The 27,398-nt window shown below is 56.7% G+C and overlaps 2 protein-coding genes across 3 annotated transcripts in view; one reads left to right on the plus strand and one right to left on the minus strand.

Moving 5' to 3' along the window:
- Window positions 1–27,398, plus strand: part of LTO1 (LTO1, ABCE1 maturation factor) — a 67,496-nt gene that overhangs the window by 14,969 nt on the left and 25,129 nt on the right. The gene's annotated exons all lie outside the window — the stretch shown is intronic.
- CCND1 (cyclin D1) lies at window positions 748–13,235 on the minus strand. Its single transcript, XM_027532918.1, has 5 exons — window positions 12,834–13,235; window positions 11,044–11,259; window positions 10,377–10,536; window positions 6,431–6,579; window positions 748–4,031 (listed from the first exon to the last, which is right to left on the minus strand). The coding sequence occupies exons 1-5, from the start codon at window positions 13,029–13,031 to the stop codon at window positions 3,867–3,869; spliced, it is 888 nt and encodes a 295-aa protein (XP_027388719.1). The 5' UTR covers window positions 13,032–13,235; the 3' UTR covers window positions 748–3,866.

The following is a 27,398-nucleotide window of genomic DNA, read 5'->3' on the forward strand; positions in this document are numbered from 1 at the left end:
CCTGGCTCCTGAGCTCCTAGCTCAGTGAACACTTGTGGGGGGCGGGGGGAGGGCACCTCGGGGACCCCCAGGTTTTGAGAAGAGGCCGCGGCCCCTGCAGGGCTGGGACCAAGGTTCACATACTACTTCCTCCTGGAGCTGGGAATGTGGGCAGTTCACAGGCTTCTGAAGCCCAGAGGATGCCTCGCAGGTGTCCAGCAGGCCTCCCAGGCCGCCAGGTCCAGGTAGAGGCCACTGGACTGCAGACTGGACACTCACGTCACTCCCCCGGGCTCAGGGTCCCTTGGGGCCACAATTCACCTAGAGCAAACAGCATTTTGCGCCAGAAGAGTAAGGAATGCCAACTTTACTTGACTATCTGCAAATAACCGGGGAGGGCAAACCGGTCAGACGTGGGCTGATCCACGGGGGGACAGTACGGTCGCATGACTGGGCCCCGAGCCGCTGTCTGAAGCGGTCAGGGCCACCTGCAAGCATGTCCCCCATCTCTGGGGGCCCCACGTGGCCCACCCCACCGCAGACCTCTGGGCTGGATTTCCCCCTGCTGCTCGCCAGGGGACCGCTGATACGTCGAGGTGTTCTCGGTTGTCACGACTGGACGTCCTGCCACCTAGCGGGTGGAGGCCAGGGAGGCGGGCAGACACCCTGCGACACCCCACGGCGCCCGGGGCGGCCCGACCCGGCCCCGGTGTCCGCAGTGGACCACCTGTCACCCCGCCCCAGGAGACAGACAAGCAGGCGCTGCACTGGGGTTTTACCAATTTTATTTCTAGACTTTTCGCGTTTGTCTTGTTTCCTGCTGGAAACGTGCCGGTTACATGTCTGTGCTGGGAAACACCGCGGTGTGCGACCATAAACACACACAGACCCCCCCGAGCGCCCGCCCGCTCGCCGCCCCGGGACAGACTGCCCCCAGACCCGCCCCCGCCTTTGGCCTCTGAGCACACACGTTCCCCCACCCTTGGCCATGGACAGATCGTCCCGCTCGGACCCCTTTTGGTTCAGACAGAGGTGCCGCAGCCAGGAGGGTTGAGGTAAGCGCAAGCGGGGGTCTGGCTGCAGGGTGGGTGAGGTGGGGCTGCACCCGCCAGGGGCCTGGGGGTCGCGGCTGCCCCGTCTGGGGCTGCGGTGGACGGCGCAAGTCCTTTTGGTTCGGCAGCGTGCTTGGCGGCTCTTGGGCATACAGCCCCGTTAGCTGGCTTATCGTTGAGATCTGAAGTCTCTTTAAATGAGCATTTTTTTTTTTTTTCTTTTTTGCTATAATGACCAGAACCACAAACAGAACACTAATATAACACATACAACACACCCCAAACCGAGACATGGTCCGGGAGCGATTGCAATCATGCCAAATGACCAAGTCCTACAGCACAGCACCACGGTGGCACATGGAGACACACTTGTTACAACAACATCAACAACAGTAATGCAGTTTTCATAGCTAAACGCAAAGAACGACACAGCTGTAAAAACCTACTGGATGGTCAATCTCAGGTCAGGTGGAGAGTCCAGCACAACAGGCGCAGGGCAGAGGAAACGGACACGGCCGGTCTCCAGAGACGCCCAGGGGTCCTCGTGAACGTGGCCGGGGGTCGGGGATCCCCACCGGGCCCCTTTTTTTGGGTTCTCGTCCACGTGTCTGTCTGCCAAAGCAGGAGGCCGTGGGTCAGACGGCCTGACCGCCTGGTCTGCAAATGGCTAAGTGAAGCTTGAGGTATTGTGAAACAGGAACCTTTTTGGAATAGAGCAGTAATCACATTAAGTCAAAATTGATCACATAAAAAAAAAAAACCTACAAAAAAAAGGCATCCGTAATACATTTTTTTTTTCTATGAGAAAATTCAAACTAGAACATGGCTAGTATATGACATTGTAAAACAAACCAAAAAAAATCTGATCCTCCAATAGCAGCAAAACAATGTGAAAGATAAAGAGAAGCAACGTGGATGTTTCCAGACTGTTCTGGGAAGTCATCGGTAGCAGCGAACAAAGAAAACGGAACCGCAGCCTGTCCCTCGCGTGGTCCCCGCCCGCCTCCCCTCCGCACACTTCCACTCTCACCTCCTTGCTCCCTTCACACTCTCCCTACAGGATAATTACAAAAAGGTACACAGCCAAGATGTGCAAATTACCTATCGGTTGCTAAGTTTTTTTTATGAAAGGAGGGGTCAGAGATCGTATTAGAACTGAACTTGTCTCCAAGCATCCTAGTTGTCCTCGAAACTGATGCCTCTCCAACTGGATCACTCTGGGAAACACCAAACAGGCCAGATCAGCTGAATTCACGTCTTTGTGTTTTTCTCTCGGGATTTCCCCCCCTCTCCTATAAAAGGATCTAACTTTAATAAACTGTCCTACACTTGCGACATCTAAGGCAGAAAAGTGTGTGTGTGTGTGTGTGTGTGTGTGTGTGTGTGTAAATCAAGGGGAGATTGCATTACTTTATAAATCATACTGGCCTTACAAACACCCTCTGCAATAAATATTCTTTTTTAGCCTTAACTATAAATTATATATTTTAGTGTTTAAAAACCTTCCGTTGCAAAACATCTAAAGTTAACTCTGAAACTGCTGGTTCTCTAGGCAAACCTTTAAGGCCTCTACTTTCAAACACCAGTTGGCACTGAAGGATTCCTAAACTTCAGCTTCTCTACAGAAAAGGAAAGGAACACACCATCCTGGCAACGTGAAGAATGAATGCACACTTTCTTCTCCTCGACCAGAACCTAGTCCTCCAAAGTATCACCACCCCCTTCTGCTAACACCACAGTGACAAGCACCTGCCTTGCGTCCTGTCTGCACCCTAGTACTGGAATATCCCCAAACCATTCCATTTGGAAACTGTTCCCCGCCCTCCACACACCACAGAAGCAGAGATGTCACCTAGAGACTGAAAGTGCTTTGAAATGGAATGGTTTTGGAATATAGAGAAGGAAAAAAAAAAAACCAACAAAACAGAACAGAACAGCTGTAGATTTCACCTGGATATAAGCAGGCTGCAGGTCTGTTGAGTGAAAAAAAAACCCAGCATCTCATAAACAGGTTAACTACAAAAATATGAAGATTATAAAAATAGAATATATTAGGTCACTATTGCGGTTTCTCTTTCCTGTAGTGGACGAGGAGTTGGTGGCGGCCTTCCGTCACCGTGATGCAGGCCGGCGCCTGACAGACCCCCTGGTGGTCAGTCCACAGGGAGAAAGAGGATTAGCCTTTCCAAGATGCCAAACTCTAATGCTACCCTAGCCGAGAGGTTACATTACATCAGCCATTGACAAGGTGAAGGTTACACGCCTACCTACAAAATAAAATAAACAAATGACTTATAAAGTGACTACATGCATAAGCAAGATACAGGATGCCTAGAACTGCTTTAAAGCCGTGTCCTTAAGAAAAGCACACGAGTATGCTCCCCTATCTAAAATCCTCTTCTACTTTAAAAATGGGATGTGGACTTTTTTCTATTATTTTTTTTTTAAGAAACATTTTTATGCTTTTTTTGTTTGTTTTAAACACATAAAGAATCAAATCTAATCCTCTCCCGCAGACTCGCTCCTTGTGTTAATGTCTATTCTTACAACACGGAGACACAAACACATGAATATCAAAACTAGTTGATTACGGGGCTTAAAATCCTCTATTTTTGTAGCACAACCCTCTTCCCTCTCTCCAGCTTAGGGTTATGTAAATACTATTTTTTTTTCCTCTCTTTTTTTTAAAGACAGCTTTTTGGGTACTTTTTTCTTTTGCTTAAGTCAGAGACGGAAGGGAAAAAGAGCAAAGGAAAACACCAGGACAGTGAGGAGGGGGCCGCTGTCCCCCCGAGGGGGCCAGGCCGGGGCGGCCCCTCCCTTGCCACGGTGCCCTCAGATGTTCACGTCACGCACGTCGGTGGGCGTGCAGGCCAGGTCCACCTCCTCCTCCTCCTCTTCCTCCTCTGCGGCTTTGGGGTCCAAGTTCTGCTGCTGGGCCTGGCGCAGGCTGGACTCCAGGAGGGCTTCGATCTGCTCCTGGCAGGCGCGGAGGCAGTCCTGGGCGAGGGGGGTGGGCACGGGGCTCTCAGAAGAGGCTCCACTAACCTCAAATGCTGCTTCCCTCAGACTCCAGGATCCACAGTGCCGACCCTGTCTGGCTACCAGCTGCTCCCCTGCCCTGGCCCAAGGAGCCCGCAGATCACCCAAGCGGTGGCAAGCCCACTCAGGACCCAGGGGCTCCGGTGGACACAGCTGACCCTGTCCACCTGTCCGGAGCCCCCAGCAGAGCCCAGCCCCCAGGTTCCCACTGGCCCCACTGCGGCCCCCTCAGCACATTCAGCAGCATCATCTGAGCCCGGACAGGAGGCCCTCTGAGCCCCCACTTCTTGGACTTAACCTCTGTCGTGTCAGCCCTGGTGGTGAACCCAGCCTCCTGTGATGAACGGCCGTCAGAAGCGTTAGGCCATGCCTGACAGAAGATGAACGCCAGGCGGCCCCGGGGGACCTGGGTCCTTTACCGCCGTCCTCTCCTGCTCGGGCCTGCATCCCGGAAGATACTCCGGCTGGGCACGGCTCCCGCCTGCCACAGACCTCCTCCCGCAGCGACCACCCCACGAGTTCAAGGGGGAGGAGGAACCATGGAGGCTGTGGGCCTCTGCTGGTCCCACCCGGGGGCAAATCTCCCAGCAGCTCAAAGGCGCCGCTGGTAGTCGGGTGGCCATGGCTCCTGGGCTAAACAGAGGCCACACAGGCCTTCTCTTCTGGAACCAGGAGAAGGCTTCAGGGCAGTCCAGAGCCCAGACCCATGCCTTTCCCACTGGAGGAGCAAGGTTTGGCATGAGAAGGCACCCCCAGCATCCACCTAGATGGGGCTGGCTATGGTGAACATCACCCCAGAAAAGTGAAGCTGGACCAGGAGGGCTTGAGTGAACCCCTGGGGATCTCCCACGGGTACAGGGATTACGGGCTGGGGAGGCTTCCCGAGACGCCTTTTCAATATTCATCATGGCGAAGGAAGAAGGCATGTATGTGCACATGGCCCCATTTTACGGAAGCGGAAACTGAGGCCCGGAAGGTGTGGCGGGGGACCCAAGACTGCCGACACCCTCCTCAGGCTCCCATTCAAACACCCACCACTGCCTCCGGAAAGCCCCACCACCACCATAGCAGGAAGGCCCCCTCTCCCCTCCCGGGGACAGCTCACTTGCCCCGGTAACTCGGGGGGCTGTGTGGTGGAGCTACAGCAGAGGGGTACAGGAAGGGCCCCCTCTCTGCGGAGCCCCGCACCCCACAGCCCCCTCAGCCTCATCCCATGGAAGGCAGACGGGGCCACGCCTCCACCACCGAGAACTTTCTGTCTGAACTCAGTGCTGTTTGTCACCTGGTCACCAGACTAACGATTCCCCCACCACCCCATCCTTCAGCCGGGAAGCCTTTGTCTCAGGTCTAATTAAAACAATCTCTATTCAAATGAGGGGTTACGCAGCCATTTCCTACAACTGTCTGGGGACAGCACCATCGTTGGCGTTTTTAGCTGAGGCTGACCCCTGGCAGTGAGGCTGAGATGCCCGCTCCTTCCACGGGACTCCCTCTCCGAGATGCCCACACCTCCAGACAGGAAAGCTTCCTCCTCTGGGGGTCACGCAGGCTGCGGCCAAGCGCCGTTGGCAGAGGACAGGCGGGCGTCCACCCCACACCCCGCCTTCCTCTGCCTCCCGCCTGCTTGAGGGGGGACCACCAGCAGCCCGAGCCAGACCTGGACGGGGGTCAAGGCGGTCACTGTCTCCCCCACGGGACCCTGGCAGGGCCGGTGTGACTCCCCCGCCACCAAACCTTGCTGGTCTAATTTGGTAAATGCCCCCGACCCTTGTAATTGTCACTTTAATTGTTTAGGAAAAGAATGGGGGATAAGACAATGGCATCTTTAAGGAGAAAGAGACAATGGACTCTGGCTTTCACAGAAGCAGCCTCTCAAAAGGGGCCATAAAAACAAGTTGTCTGGAGCGGGCTCGCCGTGGAGGGAGACCTCACAGGAGCCCTTGTAAAGCTTCCATTTATCGGGCATCCACATTGTCGCCCGGACAAAGCTCGACCGGTCCCCACCCCACACGGCATTAGGGCACGGACCGTTGACCCCGCCTGCCTTGTGGCCCCTCTTCCTGGATGGCTCCCCCACCCCGGGAGGGGTTTAGGCTCCAGGGGCCCCCGGGGACCACCCTCCTACCCACTGACAAGTTCCTGGAGTCTTTTCTCCCCAAAGGAGCCCCACCCCCCGGGGAAAGGGCGTGGAGTGCCCCCAGGCACTCTGCCAAGGCTGCAGCCTGGCCCGTGCTGCCGGATGCAGACAGCCGCCGGTCCATCCATCCTCCACATGGCCCCTGCTTCCCAGGCCCTTGATATCTTCTAGTGCCCAGAGCCGGGCAGGCCCCCTGCCCACACGGGAGCGGGAGACTCACCGGGTCACATCTGATCACCTTGGAGAGGAACCGCGTCAGGCGGTGATAGGAGAGGAAGCCGTTGGCGCTTCCCAGATGCAGGCCTTGAGCCGCGGCCGCCACGCTCCCGGCGGCCACCATGGAGGGCGGGTTGGAAATGAACTTCACGTCTGTGGCAGGGGGAGACAGAGAGGCAAGGGGGTTGAGTGAGGGCGCCCTGGGACCCTGTGTTCAGGGCCCCCCACCCCTGGCCTGTCCTGCAAATTTCAAAGGGATGGTCAGGAAGTCGGCGAGGCTCCCCACGCCCCAGCCTTGGTCATCACCCTGGGCGGCAGAGAGAGCAAGTCAGCTCAGGCTCCCTGAACATGGCCCGTGACGCTCATTTACAGACGCCAGGAAAGCAGACCAGGAAAACTGCTGGCGGAGGCCTCTTGGCATGTAAGCCTATGAACGGATCGCTTATTCACACAGTACATAGAAGAGTCGTAAGAAGGTGGGGAGCGCCCACAAGGAAGGCGGTGTCCCTCTACAACGCGAACCCCAAGCACCGGGGCAGCCATCCTCCACGTGGGAGCGTGCCCAGATGTTCACTCCATTTACCTGCCCCCAGGGACTTGGGAGGGGTGCAGCGTGACTTCATCACTGCATCTGCGTGTCCTCAGCAGCTCTCCCCACGCTGCTGGGCAAGTGTCCACCCAGGCGGCGGGGCGGTGGGGGGAGGCTGGCTCCCTGGGTGGCACCCAGCCAAGGTCACCCGTCAGCCACTCCCTGCTGTACGCACACCTGGCTTCCCTTCAGGGGGAACAGTGTCATGGAAGGTGGAAAAGCCACAAGGGATACTGAAGTGACCCAGGGCCTGCAGGCTACCTCTGTCGTTTTCAATGAGGAATGACTGGCGGGAGGCCGCTAATCTCAGCATCTGAATGGGGGGGCGGAGGGGGGGGTCCTCTCGGCCTGGAGTTGGGCTCTAGGAGGTCAGTCCCCACCGCCTCACCCTGCACCACTGAGCTGCGTGGGAGGGGACAGGGCACAAAGGCAGTGCGGCCCCCGGGGGACGGGGGAGCACGCCCCCGCCCCACGGCCTGGCTTGAGATTTCATTGTAAGAGCGAACAGCCAGGGCCTCCTTTCAGGGAGTGGGAGCCCGCAGAAGGGCTGGGAGGGGAGAAAGACAGCCAGCCCTGAAGGGGAGACAAAGTTGGGGCTGCACGCTCTAACCACTTAAAAAAGAAATGCCCCCGTGAGGTGTGCCCCCCACTTCCCTCTAAACAGGAGCAGGTCCACCCAGCCTGGGAGCGTTTCATCAGGGCCCATCAGAATCCCAGACATCGCTGTGGCCAGAGCATGGCTTCTGACTGGCTGCACCTTGAGAGCCCCGTCCAGCAGGGAGGGATGACATGCTTGGACGGCATGCACAAGCATAAGCGTGCGTCCGTGTGCGCCGTTCCTATTTGCTGCCCACTCCATGGGGTCGCCAAGAGTCAGACACGACTGAGCGGCCAAGAGTCCAGTGGGCCAACGCCAGTGGGCATTGGAGCTGACCCCCCTCGGGCCTGTTCTCTCAGCCTGGTACTGTGCCAGCCTCAAAGAGGCGCTCCTCACAAGAAACGCTCTACTGCGTACACCCACAGGCCAGGTGGCACTCCTGGTAAAGAATCTGCCTGCCGGAACAGGTGATACAAGAGACCCAGGCTCGATCCCCGGGCTGGGAAGATTCCCCTGGAGGAGGAAGCGGCCACCCTCTGCAGTATTCTTGCCTGGAGAAGCCCACGGACAGAGGAGCCCGGTGGGCTATGGTCCATGGGGTCGCAAAGAGTCGGACACAACTGAGCAAAACTTGAGCACAGAGCGTGCACACGTGGACACACACATTAGAAGCAGAGCAAAACCCTACCTGGTGTGTGGGTGATGTGCCCCACCACCCCTGGGCACCTAATCAAGAACCTAGGTCTGCCAGGCACATGGACCAGGAGGAGCAGACAACCACCCCCCTCTCCAGCACCTTCTAAAGGGACCCCTGCCATGTGGAGGACACAGCATCTCCTGGGACACGTACTCATGCCTCCACTTCACAAAACCTGTTTGAGGCTGTAACATGCCCTTCTCATCCAAGAAACTACCTCCCACCCCCACTTGTGACTAAAGCACACAGCTGTGCCGCTTAAGTTCAACAGCTCAGGACCCGGTTGAGGGGTGCTGCTCCCTAGGCCCCCCCAAATGCTGCTGCAGATGAAATGCTGAGTCACCCCGGGCCATCCCCCCTCTTTCACCCCAGGTGTGAGAAGGTATCTGTGTAACTCCGGGCCAGGGGCACTGGCTGGGCCAGTTCTCAAGACAGCCGCCAGAGTGCAGGCATGGCCTCTGTGCCCAGCTTCTGTGCTGTCTGCACCCCACCCAGGCCACACACCCCACTTCCCAGGGGTCCCTGGAGTTGGCGGGGGGGCCTCCGGGCTGTCCCAGCCATCCTCCGGGGAGCGCGTGCAGGAACCGTTCCTTGCATTATCTGCGGGAAACTTGGTCGTTTCTCTGAACCACTTTCAGCTCCATAAAAGGCTGCCTGCAAATCTCTGGAGGCTTCTCTTCTCGGAGGCATCTCAGCCAGAGAATGCCTCCCTGCCCGCTTGCTGGGCTGGCCCCTGGAGGCCGGGGAGACACATGTGAGAGCCCCACCACCACCACACTGTCCCTGCCCAAGGGCGGGTGCTGTGGGGCAGGAGAGCCAGGGGAGGGGGCACCCTCACCCCTCAGATCCATCCAAGCTGAGATGTTTTTGGCCTCTTGTCTGCCCCCACCCCACGGCTCACTTGGCAGGACTTCTGAGGGGTCCTTCTTAGAGGGGTTCACGCCTTGAGCAGGCAGAAGAAGCAGGTAGCACAATCTCTCCACCTCCCCTAACCTGGAAACCTCAGCTACTAGAGCCTCTGGACATGGAGAGGGTGACATAAGATGCTGGGTGGGGGACCCCACCCCAACCCCTCTTTGGTGGAACGTGGTCCTCAGGTCGCCAAGAGGGAGCCCCCAACAGATCTGACTGCTGAGGCCTGGTGAGGGGGAGAGACGGCCCAGAGAAGAGCTGGGCAGGACGGGGCTTGGGTCCCTGGTCAGGGTCCCCAGGGGTCCTGGGCCCAGAGCATGGGATCCAAGGGAGGAAGGGGTCAAAGGGCTCAGGGGGCAGGGCTGGGAGAAGCAGGAGGTGGCATCTGTGTCTCCCTGGGTTCTGAGTGACTGGCCGCCTGGGGGCTGGGGAGAGGGCCCTGCCAGGGAGGGTCCCCCAGGGATGGTCCAGAATGGTGCCAGGGGAGTTGCAGGGGGTGGGTGGGTGGGGCTCCTGCTGCCAACCGCAGCGGCCTGAGCCCAGGCGCTCTGAAGCTGCTCCCAGGAAGAGCAGGGAGCAGAGCCGGCGCCCCTGGCAGGGCCTCAGGCAGACAAGCGCCTCTGCTGGCCACCCCCGCGTGAGGGCCGCGGCCGGCGGCCCAGAGCACGTGGTCCAGGCACTGCCGGCCGGCGCTCCCCACCCTTGGAGGCGCCCCTGGCAGGTGGCCCAGCCTGGGAGAGGCTAGGAGGGGGACCCCGCAGCTCAGGCTCCTTGAGGACATGGGAAGAACGGGTGGGGAGGGGGACAGTGGGGGCTGGACGGCCAAGGTAGACCCCTTTCAGCACAGAGTGACCCCTGCCTGCAGTGGGGAGCAGAAGCTACAGCAGCTGGACACAGGCAGGCGGGCCACCCGCCCCCGCAGCCCCCAGGCATTGGGTGGTAACAGACCAGCCTCTGCTGCCCCCGCCCAGGAGGCAACGCCCCCCTCCCTGGAGCCCTTAAAAGCAGCCCAGCCCTCTCTGCTCCCCAGAACAGGGGACAGAGGAGCGCTTCCAAGAACGGGAGGGGCCCGGGGACCATCTCCACCGACGGGGTAACCGAGGCGGGGGCCAAGCAGCTCCTCCCGGGCACCAGCGGCGGGGCCAGCACCCTACCTGTGGCACAGAGGGCAACGAAGGTCTGCGCGTGTTTGCGGATGATCTGCTTGTTCTCCTCGGCCACCGGCATCTTGGAGAGGAAGTGCTCGATGAAGTCGTGCGGGGTCATGGCCGCCAGGTTCCACTTGAGTTTGTTCACCAGGACCAGCTCCATGTGCTGCGGACCCGGGGGAAACGCGTGTCGAGAGGCGCAGGCGAGGACCCCAGTGGAGCAGGGGACGGGGAGAGGGGATGGGGGTCGCTGGAGGGTCCGGGAAGTGAGGGGGACAGCGCGCGACCCCACATTCCGAGCAGGGACGGTGCTGCTCGCCAAGGGTCCTGCCCTAAACTCAGCCTACCCTGGGCCCGCGGAGACCAGGGATCCGCCCACACCTGGAACGCGGGGCCGGGTCAACCGCGCGGGCGCCGCCCCGCCGCCGCCGCTGGAGGGCGCGCGCCCCCCACTTTTCGCAATGCTGGGGGCGCAGAGGCGGTGGGAGTCGGAGAGAAGGCCAGGGGGGAGGCGGCGCGGCTGCGGGGCGGCGCGGGGCCCCGCCCGTGCGGCCGCCTTCCTTGGGGGCCGAGGGTCTCTCGGCGGCCCGCCCGGGACCCCCGCGCCTCCCCCACCCCGGGGTCCCGCGGCTAACGGGGCGTTCGGGGACCGTGGCGGGGGTCCCAGGGTTACCAGCAGCTCGTCGGGCCGGATGGAGTTGTCAGTGTAAATGCACAGCTTCTCGGCCGTCAGGGGGATGGTCTCCTTCATCTTCGAGGCCACGAACATGCAGGTGGCCCCCAGCAGCTGCAGGCGGCTCTTTTTCACGGGCTCCAGCGACAGGAAGCGGTCCAGGTAGTTCATGGCCAGCGGGAAGACCTCTTCCTCGCACTTCTGCTCCTCGCAGACCTGCCGGGGAGCACCGGGGGCCGTGACCGCCGCCGCCGCCGCCGGGAGCGCCCGGCCCCCTCTGCGGAGACCTCGCGCCCCCCGACCCGGCTCGCGCCAGGGCGACTGGACTGCGGGGTCCCCGAGCGCGCGGAAGGTCGGGGCTGGGGGCGGCAGAAGCCGCCGCTGCCGCGCCCCCCTTCCCCGGGACTCCCCAATACCCACCCACCCCGAAACTGAAAGGGAAAGTCCCAGCTAAGCTGGCACAGTGGGGGCGGGAGCGGGCACGGCTGGGCGGCGTGTGCCGTGCGCGGGCTGTGGGCCCCGGGGACCCCGGCCCGCGTGGGTGCTTCGGGAGCTGCCAGACCTGGGGTCGGCAAAAAATGGGGCGCAGGGTAGCGGGGAGGGCCGCGGGGCTGGGCGCCGCGCTCGCAGCCCCTGCGAGACACAAAGGTGGCGTCCCAGGCCGCCGCGCCGCATTTCCCCAGACGTCATCTTTTCAAAAAATATTTAAAAATATAAAAAAATTAAGTGGGTACATAAAAATCCCCTGAAAATGACCCTCAGACTGTCCTTTACCCAGGCCGGGAGTCGGGAGCTCGTTGCGGGCTCAGGGGAGAGCCCCAGGAATTCAAATTCGGGGGCCCCCCTTCCCCCTGGGCGCGGGCGCCGTTTCCCTCTCGCAAGGGCACCACGCCGCACTTTCAAAAATTATTTTAAAATACTTGCGGTGCCCCGGGGAGCCCTCTGAAAGCCTGCAAACGTGCCCCTGGCCCCCAGCTCGCTCCAGACAGGTCCCCCAAGCTGAGATCCTGGCAGATGAGGGTCCATTCCTAGCGTCTTGGGGGCCACGCGACCTTGCAGCCCGGCGTGCTCTCCGGCCCAAGCTGGCCTTGCGGGACTCCCCGGGACCCACTGCTTGAACAAAGGGGCCCCCTTTCCCGAGAGGGGTCCCCCCACAACTACCCGAGCTCTGTCCCCGCGCCCCTCCCGCTGGTTCCCGGCGGCGGCACGGCCCCTCGCGGCGGCCCCAAGCGCCTGGCCGGCCGCTCCCCGCCCCCACCCTGCCCCCAATTATTAATAAACACTTTTGCTTTGCAATAAAAGAACAAAGATGGCGCATAATACTGGCACGAGCTGCCCTTGCATACGTGTCCATGGATATTAATTTAAAAATCAAATCTATGCCCCCTCCCCCTGGAGCTGGCGGCTGAGCAGCCGCGCGGCGGCAAGAGGAGGCGCAGCGGGGCTGCGCGGCGGAGGTCCCGGCGGGGGCCACAAAGGACGCCCAGCCTACGGGCCCGCACCCCGAAGCCACCTGGGGGGCCCGGGCAGTGGCTTCCCCCAGGGCACCCCTCTTCGACAGCCGCCCCCCCCCCCACGAAAAGAATTATCTAACGACCCCACCCCACCCCCTCCCTGTTCAAAAAAATACCCTGAATATCTATATATTTTGGAACTACGATTCCTAGCAACACTCTGGCAAACTTCAAAGTTCGGGTGGGAGAGAAGGGAAGGAGATGAGTGGCAAAGAAAAGTGGGCTTGCGCAACAAGTCGCAGGAAAGTGCTAAGACAGCCGCCCGGAGCCCCGCACCTCCAGCATCCAGGTGGCCACGATCTTCCGCATGGACGGCAGGATCTCCTTCTGCACACACTTGAAGTAGGACACCGAGGGCGCGCAGGTCTCCTCCGCCTTGAGCATGGCCCGCAGCACTCGGTCGTTGAGGAGGTTGGCATCGGGGTACGCCCGGCGGATGGTCTCCATCTCGCAGCACAGGAGCTGGTGTGCCATGGTTGGGGGCTCGGCTAGGTGGCCGGGGGGCGGCGGTGGGTCCGGGGCTGGGTCGGCGCTCGGCTCGGGCTCCTGCTGCCCCGCGCTCCCTCGAGCTCGTCTGCCCCTCGCCGGAGCGCGCGGACGCTGCTGCTCGCTGCTACTGCGCCGACAGCCCTCTGGAGGCTCTAGGACTTTGCAACTTCCAACAAAACTCCCCTGTAGTCCGTGTGACGTTACTGTTGTTAAGCAGAGATCAAAGCCGGGCAGAGAATGGGAGCGGGAAGGAGGGGGGCCGGGCGCAGGGGGAGGGGGCGCGGGCGCCGAGCGCCGGGGAGCGGCGAGGGGCAGAGCCCAAAAGCCATCCCGGAGGCGCCGCGCCTGCACCGCGCGGTGTTGCCCCCGAAGCCGGGTTTTCATAGAAATGCAAACCGTCCTAAGGCAGCCTTTCTCCCCGCCGGGGAAGAGGGGTGCAGGAGCGGGGGTTGGGGGGGGTCTGTCCTCCCCGACTGGGTCCCGCAGGATTTGGGGGGTTGGGTGAAGGTGGCTCTGCAGAGGGGGACAACTAGGAGGGCGGGCAGGCCACACGCAGCTGGGGGAGACCGCATGGAGGGGGGACGCTGGGGTTCGGTGACACTCTGAGCCGGGAGAATGGGCGCATTTCCGAGAACGCCACGAGGGCACCCACGGGCGGAGGCAGCCAAAGAATCTTAGCGTCTGTCTTCTTTCATTTTCATTAACACGTGTAAATTTCAGGAACCATTTACCATTCAGGGACTCAGGGCAGAGCCGACAACCCCGGTGGAGGTTTCATTCCCGCACCGAGGGGGGTCTGTGCAAATGCCGGAGGGGTAACCCCCAAAGTTAAAGGGCTTTCAGCCTAACATGCGCTCGCTCAAAAAATAAAATAAAATAAATGCCCGAAAATTCCAGCAGCAGCCCAAGATGGTGGCCAGCATTTCCTTCGCCCTGTCCTCCTCGCCTGGGGGATCTGCGCGCTGTCTTCCTACCTTAGCTAGTCCATTCTTGCGGGGGGCCCGCAACCCTCCCCCCGCGTCCCCGCCCTGTGCCGGCAATTTAACAGCTAGAAAAACACTCTGAAAGGAAGGCTGCAAAATAGTGGTCTCTGTCCTGTCTCATTTTTTAAATTAAAAATTAAGCTAAATCGCTGGAAATACTAGTCGCCTCCCCGCCTGGGAGAAGACCACCGGAAACTTCCTAATTGGCTTTGTTGGGGGTGTGGACCTCTCTTCACCTTTAGAATTTGCCCGGGGGCTGCATTCGTGAGCCTGAGGTGGTTGGCGGGGGTCTGGCAACAATCAGAACAATTACAAGTTAAAGAAATAGGTGTATTGATCTGATGATTTTAAACAAAACCTATATATATTTGTGGCTATACGCGAGTCCCCAATATTAATCGCCAACTTCTAAGAATATAAAAGAATATAGTTTTTTAAAATGAAAAGATTCAGTCTCTTTGGTGCTTATTTTTAAAATAAAAGGACATCTTACCCAGTCTTAACATTTTTTTTTAGTTTTTACTCTACCTGCCCCAAATTAAGAACACTGTTCATTAACTTCCCTCTGAATGTAGTCCAGTGTCATCAAACCATCTGATACCCTAACGTTAAAGGCTCAAAGAAAACGGATTAAAAAGCCCCCCCTCCCCTTCGCAAGGGCGCACACAACAGGACAAGACCCCCTCACTTTTCAGAGCTGATTCCCGCGCCCCTCCCCCGCCGAGGATCAGGGTTACTAATATTCCGGGTCCAGGAGGGTAATTACCCTGGGCTCACGCCTCGGGAGGAGCGGATGGCCCGACATGGGCGCGCCCACCGCCGTGTCCCCCTCCCTGGGCACCCAGGCTCGCATTGGGCCCCGGCACGCGGGAGCCTCGGAGCATCAGCCCGTGCACGAGGGCGGCGGGGTTGCTTTTCATTCATAAAATCCCGACCCGGCGGCCGCCGGGATGATTTATGGGGTTGCGCGCTACCACCGGGTTGCTTCTGTCCCGGAGGGCGGGAGGCGAAGGGGCCCGAGCCCCGCGTGTGCCCGCACCCGGGCCCGAGGCAGGCTGGCCACGGCGAGGTGCAGCGGGTCGTAAAGAGGATCGCCCACTCCGGCGGGACGGACTCCAGATCCAGGAGGGAGCTTCCCCCTAACCCCGGAGAAAGACGGAGGAAACTGGAATTAGCATGAGCCAATGGGGGAGCGGCGCTGTTACTAGGCGGGCCGGGCAGATCTAGACGAGGAACTTCGTTGATTTCCCCGCTCAGGGACGGGCGCAAAAGTGCAAGCCCGGCTGCCGAGCGTGAAGAGCCGTCCAGGAACCCGCGGGGGGAGGCGCTGGAATTTGGTGCCGGGTGGGGAGAGCCCGCCGCCCAGCCCCCACCCTGAGGAGCCCAGATCCGCATTCCCTGGAGAACCGGGGTGGGGAGGGGGTGGTGGTGGTGGCAACAGCTTCGGGCCTTTAATAAAGGCTGCTTATAGGAGAGCAGGGGACGCGTTTTATTTATGTATTTTTTTTTGAGAGAAAAAGCAACTTTTAAACACTTCACGGCTTAAGGTTTAATTTTGCACGGCCTTGATAAAACCCACCACGAAGCAGGAACTACAAGTTCTGGGCTCATTTAGAGTGCTCTGTGCTATTTCTTGATGACCCTTTGAAACAAAGGGCCAGTGGCTCAACGGGAAACCAAGTTGGTTGGGAAGAAAATGCAAAAGTCACTTAGATCACCTTTCCTCGCCCCCTGGTCCCCTCGCCGAAGTGACCTCAAGCCGGGAGGGACGCCAGTCCCGAGAGGGCCAATTCCGCGGCGGGCGCCTTTGCCACCGTCCCTGGCTGTGGGAACCTTCATTCACGGCGGGGGAAGGGAGCGCGTTCATTCAGGAGCCAGCGCGCCGCGGCGCCGACTCCGGGACGCACCGCGGCTGCGCGCCGCTGAGCCGGGGGGCTCTGGGGAGGGGGTGCAGGGCCCAGCGGAGACCTTCCTCCGGCCGTAGAACTCCGGCCCCTGCCCTCCCCGGAGAGGACTGGGCGGCGGGCGGGCGCGTGCAGGTGGGGTCACCTGCAGCCGCATACCTGGCGGCGACTTGAAAGGACTTGGCTCCAGCTCTGCGAGTTTTCCATTGTTAAGCCCTTAAGTCGTTCTGGAAAACGCTTCCGAGTGCGGGCCGCAGGGTTCCGGGGGCTTCACTTCCCCCACAAAGTGCTCGCTTTTGGCGGGGCGCGTACGGCGGTCCACGTGCTGAGATAGCTCCGCCAGGGATACGCGGTGCGGATCCCCTGCGCCCCAAAGTTGCGGAACAAGCCGGAGCCAACTCCGGCCCCAGGGCCCACCCGGACACTCACAGGCTGGGAACTGGGGCAACCTCGCCTCCCACCGCCCCAAGCTATCGGGCAGGTAGCGGGGGACGGGACCACAGTCCCTCAGCCCTTAAGGCCGTGGGCGAAGTGCGCGCGGGAGCTAAAAACAAACCCCAACAGGTTGGGGGGCGGGGCCCGGTTCCCTCAAAGCCTCTGGGATCCCAAGGGAGAAGGTGCACGCTCGGAGATGAAAGGAGATTCGAACTCCTTGACCTCTGCCCCTCAAAACGCACCGCCTGCTTCCCTGAGCAATACGAACCCCCAAAGTTCACCAGGAATTGCCTGGCCCCTTGGCTCAGGCCCCCTGGCCGGTCTCTAACCAATGACCGCGGGGCGGGTGCCCCGGCTGATATAGATAACCACCTCCAGCCAAGGCGAAGGAATTGGGCGGTGGGTGGGGATAACGACCTAGGAGGCCATACCCCTCCCGCGTCTCCCTCGAACAAGCCTACCCGCGGCTGACCAGGACACCACCCCACGCCCCCTCCTTCGCCCCGCGTCCCCGACGCCCAACCTCCGCCCAGAGAGCAGGGCGCCACTGCAGAGACCCGCGAGGCGTCGGAAAACTTCCGCTGGAAGGAGCCTCTCTAAGACCCCCGTGGGCTCCCGCGGCACACCTTCCGCCTCCTTCAGGACTTGTCACTCGCGCCCCCGTCCTCGCCTTTTCCCGGAGAGTGTCCGCGGGGAGGACCCCCTGTACTAGAGCCTTCCAGCCTGCTTCTTTCTGCCGTGGAAACGCCCTGAAAACGTTCCCATCCTTTGAATTGGCCCTGGGGAAGGGCCGGGGGGTCTTAGTTAAGGGCCGTCTAGACATTCCAGGGCTCCCAACACTGGCTTCGGGGATGGGGGCGGGGGCAGAGTTCCAAGTGCGGAGAGAGGGGTTGCGTACTTAGCGCGCTGCACGCGTTTCCTAGGGTCCCTTGGCTTCGCGACGTCGGGGCTAGGGCGGGACACGGCTTTGGGGAATTCTGGGGTTCGGGGTTCTAGGGGCTCGAAAGGCCGCGCCCTGTCCCCACGCCCCGCCCGCCTGCTTGCGCTAGAATCGCCTGCCCTGGGAGTCCGGGGAAACGAAGTTGGGGACTGGGGTGCGGCCCGGCCGGGGAGAGAGAGAGGAGGGAAGAGCGCGCGCCGCGGGAACCCGGGCCGGGGCTCCAGGGCCGCGCCGAGCATTCCGCACATTCCCGCCCGGCCTCGGCTCCGCCGCCACGTGGTCGCGGCGCGCGCCGTGCTTACCGTAAGGTTCAGAAGAGAGGCGCACAACCCAGCTTGGGCTCGCCTGCGGACCTCCCAGGGTGAATCCCGACCTGCCTACTCTGTCCGGGTGAATAGCCAGAAGTTGCTCCTTTTTACGTAACAAGGAGCCTACAGCTGAAGTTGTGACACATCCATTGGTAGGTCCCACTGGTATGTCAGGAGGATGACTTCCATCTCAGGAACGTCACGGAACCGGACCGATGACCATTCTGCCTTCACAGCGGTGAGAGCTTAGTGGAGGACTTGCAGCAGGCAGAGGAGGACTTTCTTCTTTTTCTGACTATTCCAAATCAGTCGGTGGCTCAACCCAGTATCCGTGAGACTGGGAAACAGAACCTATGACGTCCTTAGAGCATAGTGAAGTAAGTGAAGTAGTCACTCAGTCGTGTCCGACTCTTTGCAAACCCATGGACTGTAGCCCACCAGGATCCTCCGTCCATGGGATTCTCCAGGCAAGAATACTGGAGTGGGTTGCCATTTCCTTCTGCAGGGGATCTTCCCGACCCAGGGATCGAACCCAGGTCTCCTGCATTGCAGGCAGACACTTTAACCTCTGAGCCACCAGGTAAGCCTTTTTAGAGCATAGGGAACGTCCATAAAGCTGCCTGTACTTAGCTGCTCAGTCGTGTCCGACTCTTTGTGACCCCATGGACCGTAGCCTGTCAGGCTCCTGGGTCCATGGGATTCTCCAGGCAAGAATGCTGGAGTGGGTTGCCATTTCCTCTTCCAGGGGATCTTCCCGACCCAGGGATCAAGCCCTCATTTCCCTTATCTCCTGCACTGCAGGCTGATTCTTTACCATCAGAGCCTGCGTGCTCAGTCGTCTCAGTTGTGCCCGACTCTGTGCGACCCCATGGACTGTAGCCCGCCAGGCTCCTCTGTCCATGGGATTCTCCAGGCAAGAATGCTGGAGTGGGTTGCTACCTATATTATTTAAAAAAAAAAAAAAAAATCCTGAGGGGTCTTTTTCTGAGAACCAGAATAATGATCTACTTTTCAAAAATTCATGCAAAACCAAACCACTTTTTCAGGGTGCCAGGAAATTTGCAAGCATATCTGTGAGCTTGCAGAAGAGTATCACACACAGACCTGTATCAGCCAGTAGGTGTGCATCCGGCAAATCTCTCTCCGTCTGTAAAAGGGAGCATGACTGTGTGTCTGGAAGGCTGTGGAGACGAGTAATTATGGTAACGCGTGTGGGGCGTTAGCCTGGGGCCTGGCATATGTCAAGGCCTGTTGGATTTATTCATTCATGTATTTGTTCTTGTGCAGAATGAAGGCCATGTGATGCAGGCTGTATGTGGAATTAATTAAACATTTCAGTTTATATTCAGAAAGAGGATTACAAAATGGCTTTATAGTCTATAAACTCACTTTTATTTGCTGACTTCTCCTGAGCTATCTGTGTTCATGAGATTTAAATCCTAGAGCACGCATTAAAAAAAAAAAGTTTAACCACGATAATCTTCCCTTCTTACTTCTCAACATGCAAAAGAAGTAAAAAAGTGAATTTTAAAAATTGCCATTCAGTCACTGTCATGTCCAACTCTCTGTGACCCCATGAACTACATCCCAGCAGGCTCCTCTGTCCATGGGATTCTCCAGGAAGAGTACTGGAGTGGGTTGCTATTTCTTTGTCCAGGGGATCTTCCTGACCCAGGGATCGAACCCATGTCTCCTTTGTCTCCTGCATTGCAGGCAGATTCTTTACTGCTGAGCCATCAGGGAAACCCCAATGATTAAAAAAGGAAGCATGTTAGTTAAGGGTTAAAGTGTCAAGGCAAGGCTGAGGGTCAGAAACAAAAAGGGGGATTTCTGGTGGTCAAAGAGGGTGGACAGCCTGAGGCCCTACCCAGGTCTTTGGATAGGTGGGGCCCAGAGTCATTTAAAAAAAAGGGGGGAGGGAGAGGTGATCAGAAGTGAAACTGACCAAACGTGCAGGTCACTGACACTGGCGGAAGCAAAGAGGCAGAAGTGTCAAGAAGCCATCGGACTGGAAGCTGCTGACAGCGTCAGCCCATGGCCAGGGCACAGGCTGCCCTCAGGGGCCCCGAAGGGAAGAAGGACAGGGGAGGCTGGTTTAAACATTTCTCTGAGGCTTGGGCCTACTGGGGAGAGAGGAGTCCTGGACCACCAGTCCGGAGGGCCTCCCGGTGCCCAAAGGACTCTGGTCAACCCTTCTCTCCTTCAGTGGTTATTGTTCAGTTGCTCGGTTGTGTCCAACTCTCTGCCACCCCGTGAACAGCAGCACGCCAGGCTCCCCTGTCCTTCACTATCTCCCTGAGTTTGCTCAAACTCATGTCCATTGAGTCAGTGATGCCATCCAACCATCTCATTCTCTGTTGCCCCCTTCTCCTGCCTTCAATCTTTCCCAGCATCAGGGTCTTTTCCAATGAGTTGGCCCTTCACATCAGGTGACCAAAGAACTGGAGTTTCAGCTTCAGTATCAGTCCTTCCAATGAATATTCAGGGTTGATTTTTCCTTTAGGATTGACTGGTTTGCTCTCCATGTAGTCCAAGAGACTCTCAATAGTCTTCTCCAGCACCACAGTTCAAAAGCATCAGATCTTCGGTGCTCAGCCTTCTTTATGGTCAACTCTCACATCCATACATGCCTTTTGGAAAAACCATAGCTTTGACTATAAGGACCTTTGTTGGCAAAGTGTCTCTGCTTTTTAATATGCTGCTGTCTGGGTTTGTCATAGCCTTTAGAATGGAGCTTGCCTGCAAGGCAGGAGACCCGGGTTCAATCCCTGGGTCAGGAAGATTTCCCTGGAGAAGGAAATGGCAACCCACTCCAGTATTCTTGCCTGGAAAATCCCATGGTCAGAGGAGCCTGATAGGTTACAGTCCATGGGGCCGCAAAGAGTGGGACATGACTAAGCGACTTCATTTTCTTTCTTTTCTTTCTTGGTGATTAGAAAGTTTTAATTGCCTTTCTAACCCAAAGAGGAAACTGGAAAAAGCAGCTGGGAAATTTCCGAGCAAAACGCAAGCTTAGTGCCGGCAGCTTGGCCAACAGGCAAATACATGCTCCTTGAGCTCTTGTGAGGTGAGAGGGCTGGTCACGCTGCTCCCTCCCCTGTGAGCCTCCACCCTTCTTTGGTCCTGGTGAGTCAGGCCAAGTATGCTTTCCCCCTGCTGCTGTAACAGACGGAGAAGGCAATGGCACCCCACTCCAGTACTCTTGCCTGGAAAATCCCATGGACGGAGGAGCCTGGTGGGCTGCAGTCCATGGGGTCGCGAAGAGTCAGACACGACTGAGCGACTTCACTTTCACTTTTCACTTTCCTGCATTGGAGAAGGAAATGGCAACCCGCTCCAGTGTTCTTGCCTGGAGAATCCCAGGGACGGGGAAGCCTGGCGGGTGCCGTCTATGGGGTCGCACAGAGTCGGACACGACTGAAGTGACTTAGCAGCAGCAGCAGCTGTAACAGAGGACCACAAACTGAGTGGCTTCAGACAACAGTAACCGATTCTCTCCTAGTTCTGAAGGCTCGAGTCCCAAATCAGGAAGTTGGCAGGGCTTTGTCCCCTCTGCAGGATCCTGGGGAGACCTGTGCTTGCTTCTTCCAGCTTCTGGGGCTCCCCTGTCTCTTGACTTGTGGCCACATCAATCCAGTGTCTGCCTCTGTCTTCACAGGGCCTTCTCTTTTCTGTGTGTCTTGTCCTGTTCTGTCTCTTATAAGGACATCTGTTGTTGGATTTAGGGACCACCTGGATAATCCAAGAAGATCCTAAACTTGATTACTTCTGCAAAGACCTTATTTCCAAAAGCCATCGAATGCACAGGCTCTGGTGGTCAAGAGGGGAACACGACTCTTGGGGGCCACCATTCAGCCCACCACAGGTGGGAAGAAGAGCAAAGATGGGACGGGTCTTAAAGTTTAAACTCTGCCATCAAATCCTTGTGTTTGGTAAGGTCTTGGTTTATGTCAGGGGGCAGAGGGACAGGGCCCAAGCATAACTGAGTTATGGTGTGTGTCTTCCAGGACTTTCCACTGGAGGCCTGAGAAATAATACATGGAAATATTATTTTTGAGAGAAAGTTTGTGGCAAAATAGGCAGATGCCTTCTATAGGCAACCGCTATCCCTGTCGTATTCACTCCTTTGCAGAGATAGACAGGAGAAGTCATGAAAAGCATGTTGTGATTAAAATTTTCTTTTAAAAATATTCTTTATTTTTGGCTGCATAGGATCTTAGTCGGGCTTCCCTTGTGGCTCAGACAGTAAAGAATCTGCCTGCAATGCGGGAGACCTGGGTTTGATCTTGACTGTGGCCCACAGGCTCTTGAGTCGCAGTGCGCGGGCTTCATTGCCCTGCAGCATGCGGGCTCTTAATTCCCTGACCAGAGATCGAATCCACGTCGCCTGCACTGGAAGGCAGCTTCTTAATCCCTGGACCACCAGAGAAGTCCCACAGTTAGAATTTTAGGGAGGAGTAAAGAGAAAGGCTTTATCCAAGAATGAGGAAGGCTAAGAGAGAGGAGACAATGTTCTAGGTGTTTGAACAGTATAAAGGAAACCCCGCAAGGAGAGATTGCAGGGTATGCACTTGGCTGAAAAGCAGAGTCTGAACCCTTTAAAGCAGATGGGTGGGGGGAACGGAGATAAATCGTTGACATTATCCACAGGGGGCCGATTCCAGAACCCCCTTAGATGCCCCAATCTGCTGGTACTTGTGGCCTTTATTTATAAAGGCCTGCATATAACCCACACACAGCTTCCCATTAGGCTTCACTGTTAAATTTTTTCTGTTTTTTTTTTTTTTGCTGTTGTTGGATTTGCAGCACGCGGGCTTTCTCTAGTCGCCAAATGCAGGCTCTCTAGTTGAGACTCGGGCTTAGTTGCCCCACAGTAGGTGGGATCTTAGTTCCCCCACCAGGGATCAAACCTGAGTCCCCTGGGTTGGAAGGCGGGTTCTTGGCCCCTGGACCGCCCGGGAAGCCCCTCTCCCGTACACTTGAAGTCGTCTCGTGGTTACGGGTGACGCCGACGACACTGTCGGTGCTCGGCTGTGGTTGCCACTGTGCGGCAAATTCAAGCTTTGCTTTTGGGAGCTTTCTGGAATTTTCATTTTCTTGGAGTATTTTTTGACCCGTGGTTGATTTGAATCCACGATAGGGAACCCGTGGATGTGAGGGACTGCTAAGGATAGTGTTGACCTCACAGGGTTTTCACAGAGACTAAATGAGTTTGGGCGGGTGAATCCAGATGGCACGGGGAGGGCAGCCATTATTAGCTGTGAAAAGGCAGTTGCTCAGTCGTGTCTGACTCTTTGCGACCTCATGGACTGTAGCGCACCAGGTTTCTCTATCCATGGAATTCCCCAGGCAAGAATACTGGAGTGGGTTGCCCTTCCCTTCTCCAGGGGGTCTTCCTGACCCACAGACGGAACTTGGGTCTCCTGCATTGCAGGCAGATTCTTTAGGGAAGCCCTGAGGCGCACTATAAATCTGAAAATTGTAGTCGTGTAAAAGAGCCCCTTCATTAAGTCACAGCCAACTCAACTCATTTTTTCAATCAAAAGCTTCTGTAACTGCCAATAAGATCGGTCAACATGCGCGTCTAGAGCCCTTGCTCCGCAACAAGAGAAGCCCGCCGATGAGCAGCCCACGCACCGCAACTGGAGAGCAGCCCCCGCTCTGCGCAGTGCGGTAGCAGTGCTGTTAGGCGAGTCGATAGCCTTCCGGACTTGGGGGAAATACGCGGGAGTTGGGTGTTGCTGCCTTGTCCTGGCTGAATGCACTCTTCGCTCTGTGCTTTTGGATGGATTGGAAACAGGTCTCAGAACTTGTGGCTTCCCAGGCTGGGATTACAACAGCAGGAAGCGAGCCACTGAGGGTCACAGAGGGCAGGGTTGGGGCCACAGGGGTGACGTCAGAGCAGCTCTCGGGGGGGAGAGGAATCTGAGCTTTCCTAGACGGAGACCTGGGAGGCTCTTCTTGGCCCCTTCCCAAGCCTCACCTATCCCTTCTTCCTGCCCTTTCTGGCTGATGAGTCCAAACTCGGAGTCCACCCACCAGCAAGTTCCCGTGCAAGTTTCAAAGTCATAGAAAGAGGGGGTTTGGAAAGAGGAGATGAAAGATAAGGATGGTGGCAAGGAAGGTGTGACTGCAATGCCTAGAGGTGGGGGGCGGGAGGAGAGGGGAATCCAGCGATCAGGAAGGTGGGAACAGGAAGGAAAGTTAGGAACTGCCCCCCGCCCCCCCCCCCCACACACACACAATCCTCTTCCTCTCTACCCACACAGCTGCTTTACAGAGAGCAGCTAATTCATCTTCACATCAGCCTCTGAGGACAGTCAGTTCTTCCCCATTTTACAGATGAGGAAATCGAGGCCCACAGAGTCATTAGCTATGACAAAGCTGGGATGCCTCTGGCTTTGTCGGACTTTAAAACCCAGGGGAAGGAATGACAAAATTTGAAGCCCCTAGAAATTACAGTGTTCACCATTTTAAAAACAGCTTTATTGAGATATAATTTATACACCATAAAGTTCACCCATTTAAAGTGTGTAAGTCAGTGATTTTCAGTATATTTGCAGAGCTGTGCAACCATTGTCACTATTTAATTTTAGAACATTTTCATTACTCCTAAAGAAACCATGGTCTAGTCAAGGCTATGGTTTTTCCATTGGTCATGTATGGATGTGAGAGTTGGACTGTGAAGAAAGCTGAGGGCCGAAGAATTGACGCTTTTGAACTGTGGTGTTGGAGAAGACTCTTCAGAGTCCCTTGGACTGCAAGGAGATCCAACCAGTCCATTCTGAAGGAGATCAGCCCTGGGATTTCTTTGGAAGGAAATGATGATGAAAATCTGAATTTTCAAACTCCCAGGAATGGGAGTAATGATGCTAAGGAATGATGTTAAGGCTGAAACTCCACTACTTTGGCCACCTCATGCGAAGAGTTGACTCATTGGAAAAGACTCTGATGCTGGGAGGGATTGGGGGCAGGAGGAGAAGGGGACGACAGAGGATGAGATGGCTGGATGGCATCACTGACTCGATGGATATGAGTCTGAGTGAACTCCGGGAGTTGGTGATAGACAGGGAGGCCTGGCGTGCTGCGATTCATGGGGTCACAAGGAGTCGGACACGACAGAGCGACTGAACTGAACTGAAAGAAACCATGAACCCATTAATAGACACACCCTTTTCCTCTGCCCCTCACCCCCTCAAGCCCCAGGAAACCAGTAACCTGTTCTCTATTGCTATGGATTTACCTAATTTGACTGTTTCCCGTAAACGGAGTCCTCTGATATGGGGGCTTTTGTGTCTTCTTTAGCATAATGTTTCCAAGGTTCATCTGTGTTTCGTAGCACATTTCAGTGCTTAATTCCTTTTTATGGCTGAGTAATATTCCACTGGATGGCTGTGCCACATTTTATGGATTCATCTGGGTTACTTCTGTGTTTGGACTGTGAGCATAATGCTGTTCTGAACACTCATGTGTTCATTTCTCTGTGTATAAAGGGTCATCTTTTCTATACAATCAAGTGAAGGGTCAGTCTTCGGGGGAGGGCTGTTCTCTGGGACTGGAGAGATCTAGACACATCCAAAGAGGGCTTCTCATTGGTCAAACCTCCTGCCTGGTCCTTCTATCTCTTGTCCTCTCTCTTTCATCTTTTCTCTTCCATCTTCAGGGAGGTCCTAAGGTCTAGAACCATGAATAAGAGTGCATCAGAAATTGTGTGTGTGTGTGTGCGTGTGTGAGACATTAAGAAACTTGACAGGGTGGGCATGTGTCCTGATTAGCCACGCACAGGTCCATGCTCTATGAAGAAAGATCTTGTGGGGAAAGATCTGGGATGTGTCCATGCAGGGACCCTCTGCTTTGTCCCCTCAGCCGCAGTGGAGGTAATACCGTGCTGAATGGGAACCGGTGGTGGACAGGATCAGAAGAGGCAGGAAATCCCTCCTGTAGGGCTGGCAGGGCGTCCAGATTCAGGCGCAGCGATGAGGTCACAGCACCTGCTGACCAGGTCTGGGCCAGCGCAGGTCCGGTGCTGGGGATGGTTCAAGCGCCTCCTGAGACAGGATCGGGGCCTGGTCTGGCTGGAGTTCATGCTGCCTCACCTCCCCTGGCCCAGCCCGTTTTCGCCATCTGGTTTTCCTTTCTTGCTTAACCCCATCAGCACTGGTTTCAGTTGCTTGCAACCGAACACTTGGATGAGAAGGACGCCACGATTGAGCACGTTTGCGGCTTGCACGAAGACCTGTGACCTCACTGCCAAACAAGAAACTTACAAGAGTCATCCTAGAAATGATCTCATGTCCAATCACAGGGGATGGTGGATTATGGCATATCCAGAGGTTGATATATAGCGAGATACAAATGCACAGGTACCACACTAGCTCAACTGTAAGACGTACGTAGCTGGTTTGAAGGACATATCACAAAATGGAAGGAGCTGAGCTTTGAAGGGTTGATAAGGTTGATTTTTCCCCTTCCTTCTATGCTCTACCACGTCCTTTCCATACACTCTATCCTCCTATGAACAAATATTTATATTAAAACCAGAAAAAAAGAATCAAACCCAAAACAACTCCAAAGGATACCCAGGCATTTTGCAGACCCTCAGGCCCCCTGTCTTTCCTTGGGACACCTGAGCCAGACTCCCTGTGGCTCATCGGGACGTGGCCTCATGGGGTTCTCCCTGTCACCAAGGAGCATCCCAGGTGCCAGGCCAGGAGGAGCCTGAATTCACACATGGCTCCAGCAGACAAAGGGGTGGGAAGCTGGTGCCCTAGGCAGAGTTTAGTGGGCCCCAGGGTAGACGACACTTGTAAACACATAGCCAGTATGATCATCGCTGGGCAGTGACCACTTCAGAGCAGAGGAAGTCCAGACTATGCCCCCTGAGATGTAGGGTGTTGGCTGAAGGCAGGAGGAAATGCAAAGAGGAGCTTGCAGATACAGACCAATGTGTAAAATGCTCTTCCCTCACCAGGCTGCGCTGGTGCTGAGAGCATGAATGAGAAGGAGTTGGGGCAGCTGTCCTCTCCTTGATGTGGGCGTGGGCCGCATCATCTCTAAGAATTCAAGTGGTCCTTGGGAGCTGGTGATGGCATCACCGACTCAACGGACATGAGTTTGAGCAAGCTCCAGGAGTTGGTGATGGACAGGGAAGCCTGGCGTGCTGCAGTCCACGGGGTCGCAAAGAGTCGGACATGACTGAGCGACTGAACTGAACTTGGGAGGCACGTGTGTGCTGATCCAGTGGTTACCTGATGTCTACTAGGACAAATAAAGATACCTGGAAGGAGGCTGGATTCCTAACAAGGGCATCGTATAGACAGAATCACGCAAGGAGAGACTGCCCGGGGAGGAGGCTAGGGGCCGGGTATCACTGCATCCTCTGATATCCATTCCCTACAAAAACGGGATTTTTCCTCGGCACCTGTTATTCACGGAAAGATGACATTTCCCAGTCTCCCTTGCTGCTGGTACGGCCGTGTGACTTGTCCTAGCCAACAAATTATGAGTAAAAGTGACGAGTAAAACTTTTGGGTTGAATCATTAAAAGGTAAAGGCATGTGGCAAGGTTGCAGTGTACAAGGTTAATATACAAGTCAGTCCTGCTCACCAAGTACCAGCAATGAACAAGTAGAATTTGAGATGAGAAATACAATATTGTTTATATTAGCATGCATGCGTCTGTGCTAAGCCACTTCAGTCATGTCTGACTCTTTGTGACCCTATGGACCATAGATCACCAGGCTCTGTCCATGGAACTCTCCAGGCAAGACTACTAGAGTGGG

Source organism: Bos indicus x Bos taurus, chromosome 29 (genome assembly GCF_003369695.1).
Source record: "Bos indicus x Bos taurus breed Angus x Brahman F1 hybrid chromosome 29, Bos_hybrid_MaternalHap_v2.0, whole genome shotgun sequence".
Lineage (NCBI taxonomy): Eukaryota > Metazoa > Chordata > Mammalia > Artiodactyla > Bovidae > Bos > Bos indicus x Bos taurus.

Coding starts and splice junctions, on each gene's coding strand:
- CCND1 (XM_027532918.1), bottom strand. CDS start 13,031: ATGGCACACCAGCTCCTGTGCTGCGAGATGGAGACCATCCGCCGGGCG. Junction 10,537..11,043: donor TCCGGCCCGACGAGCTGCTG/GTAACCCTGGGA, acceptor CCGGGTCCGCAG/CACATGGAGCTGGTCCTGGT. Junction 4,032..6,430: donor AGGTGATCAGATGTGACCCG/GTGAGTCTCCCG, acceptor CCCCTCGCCCAG/GACTGCCTCCGCGCCTGCCA.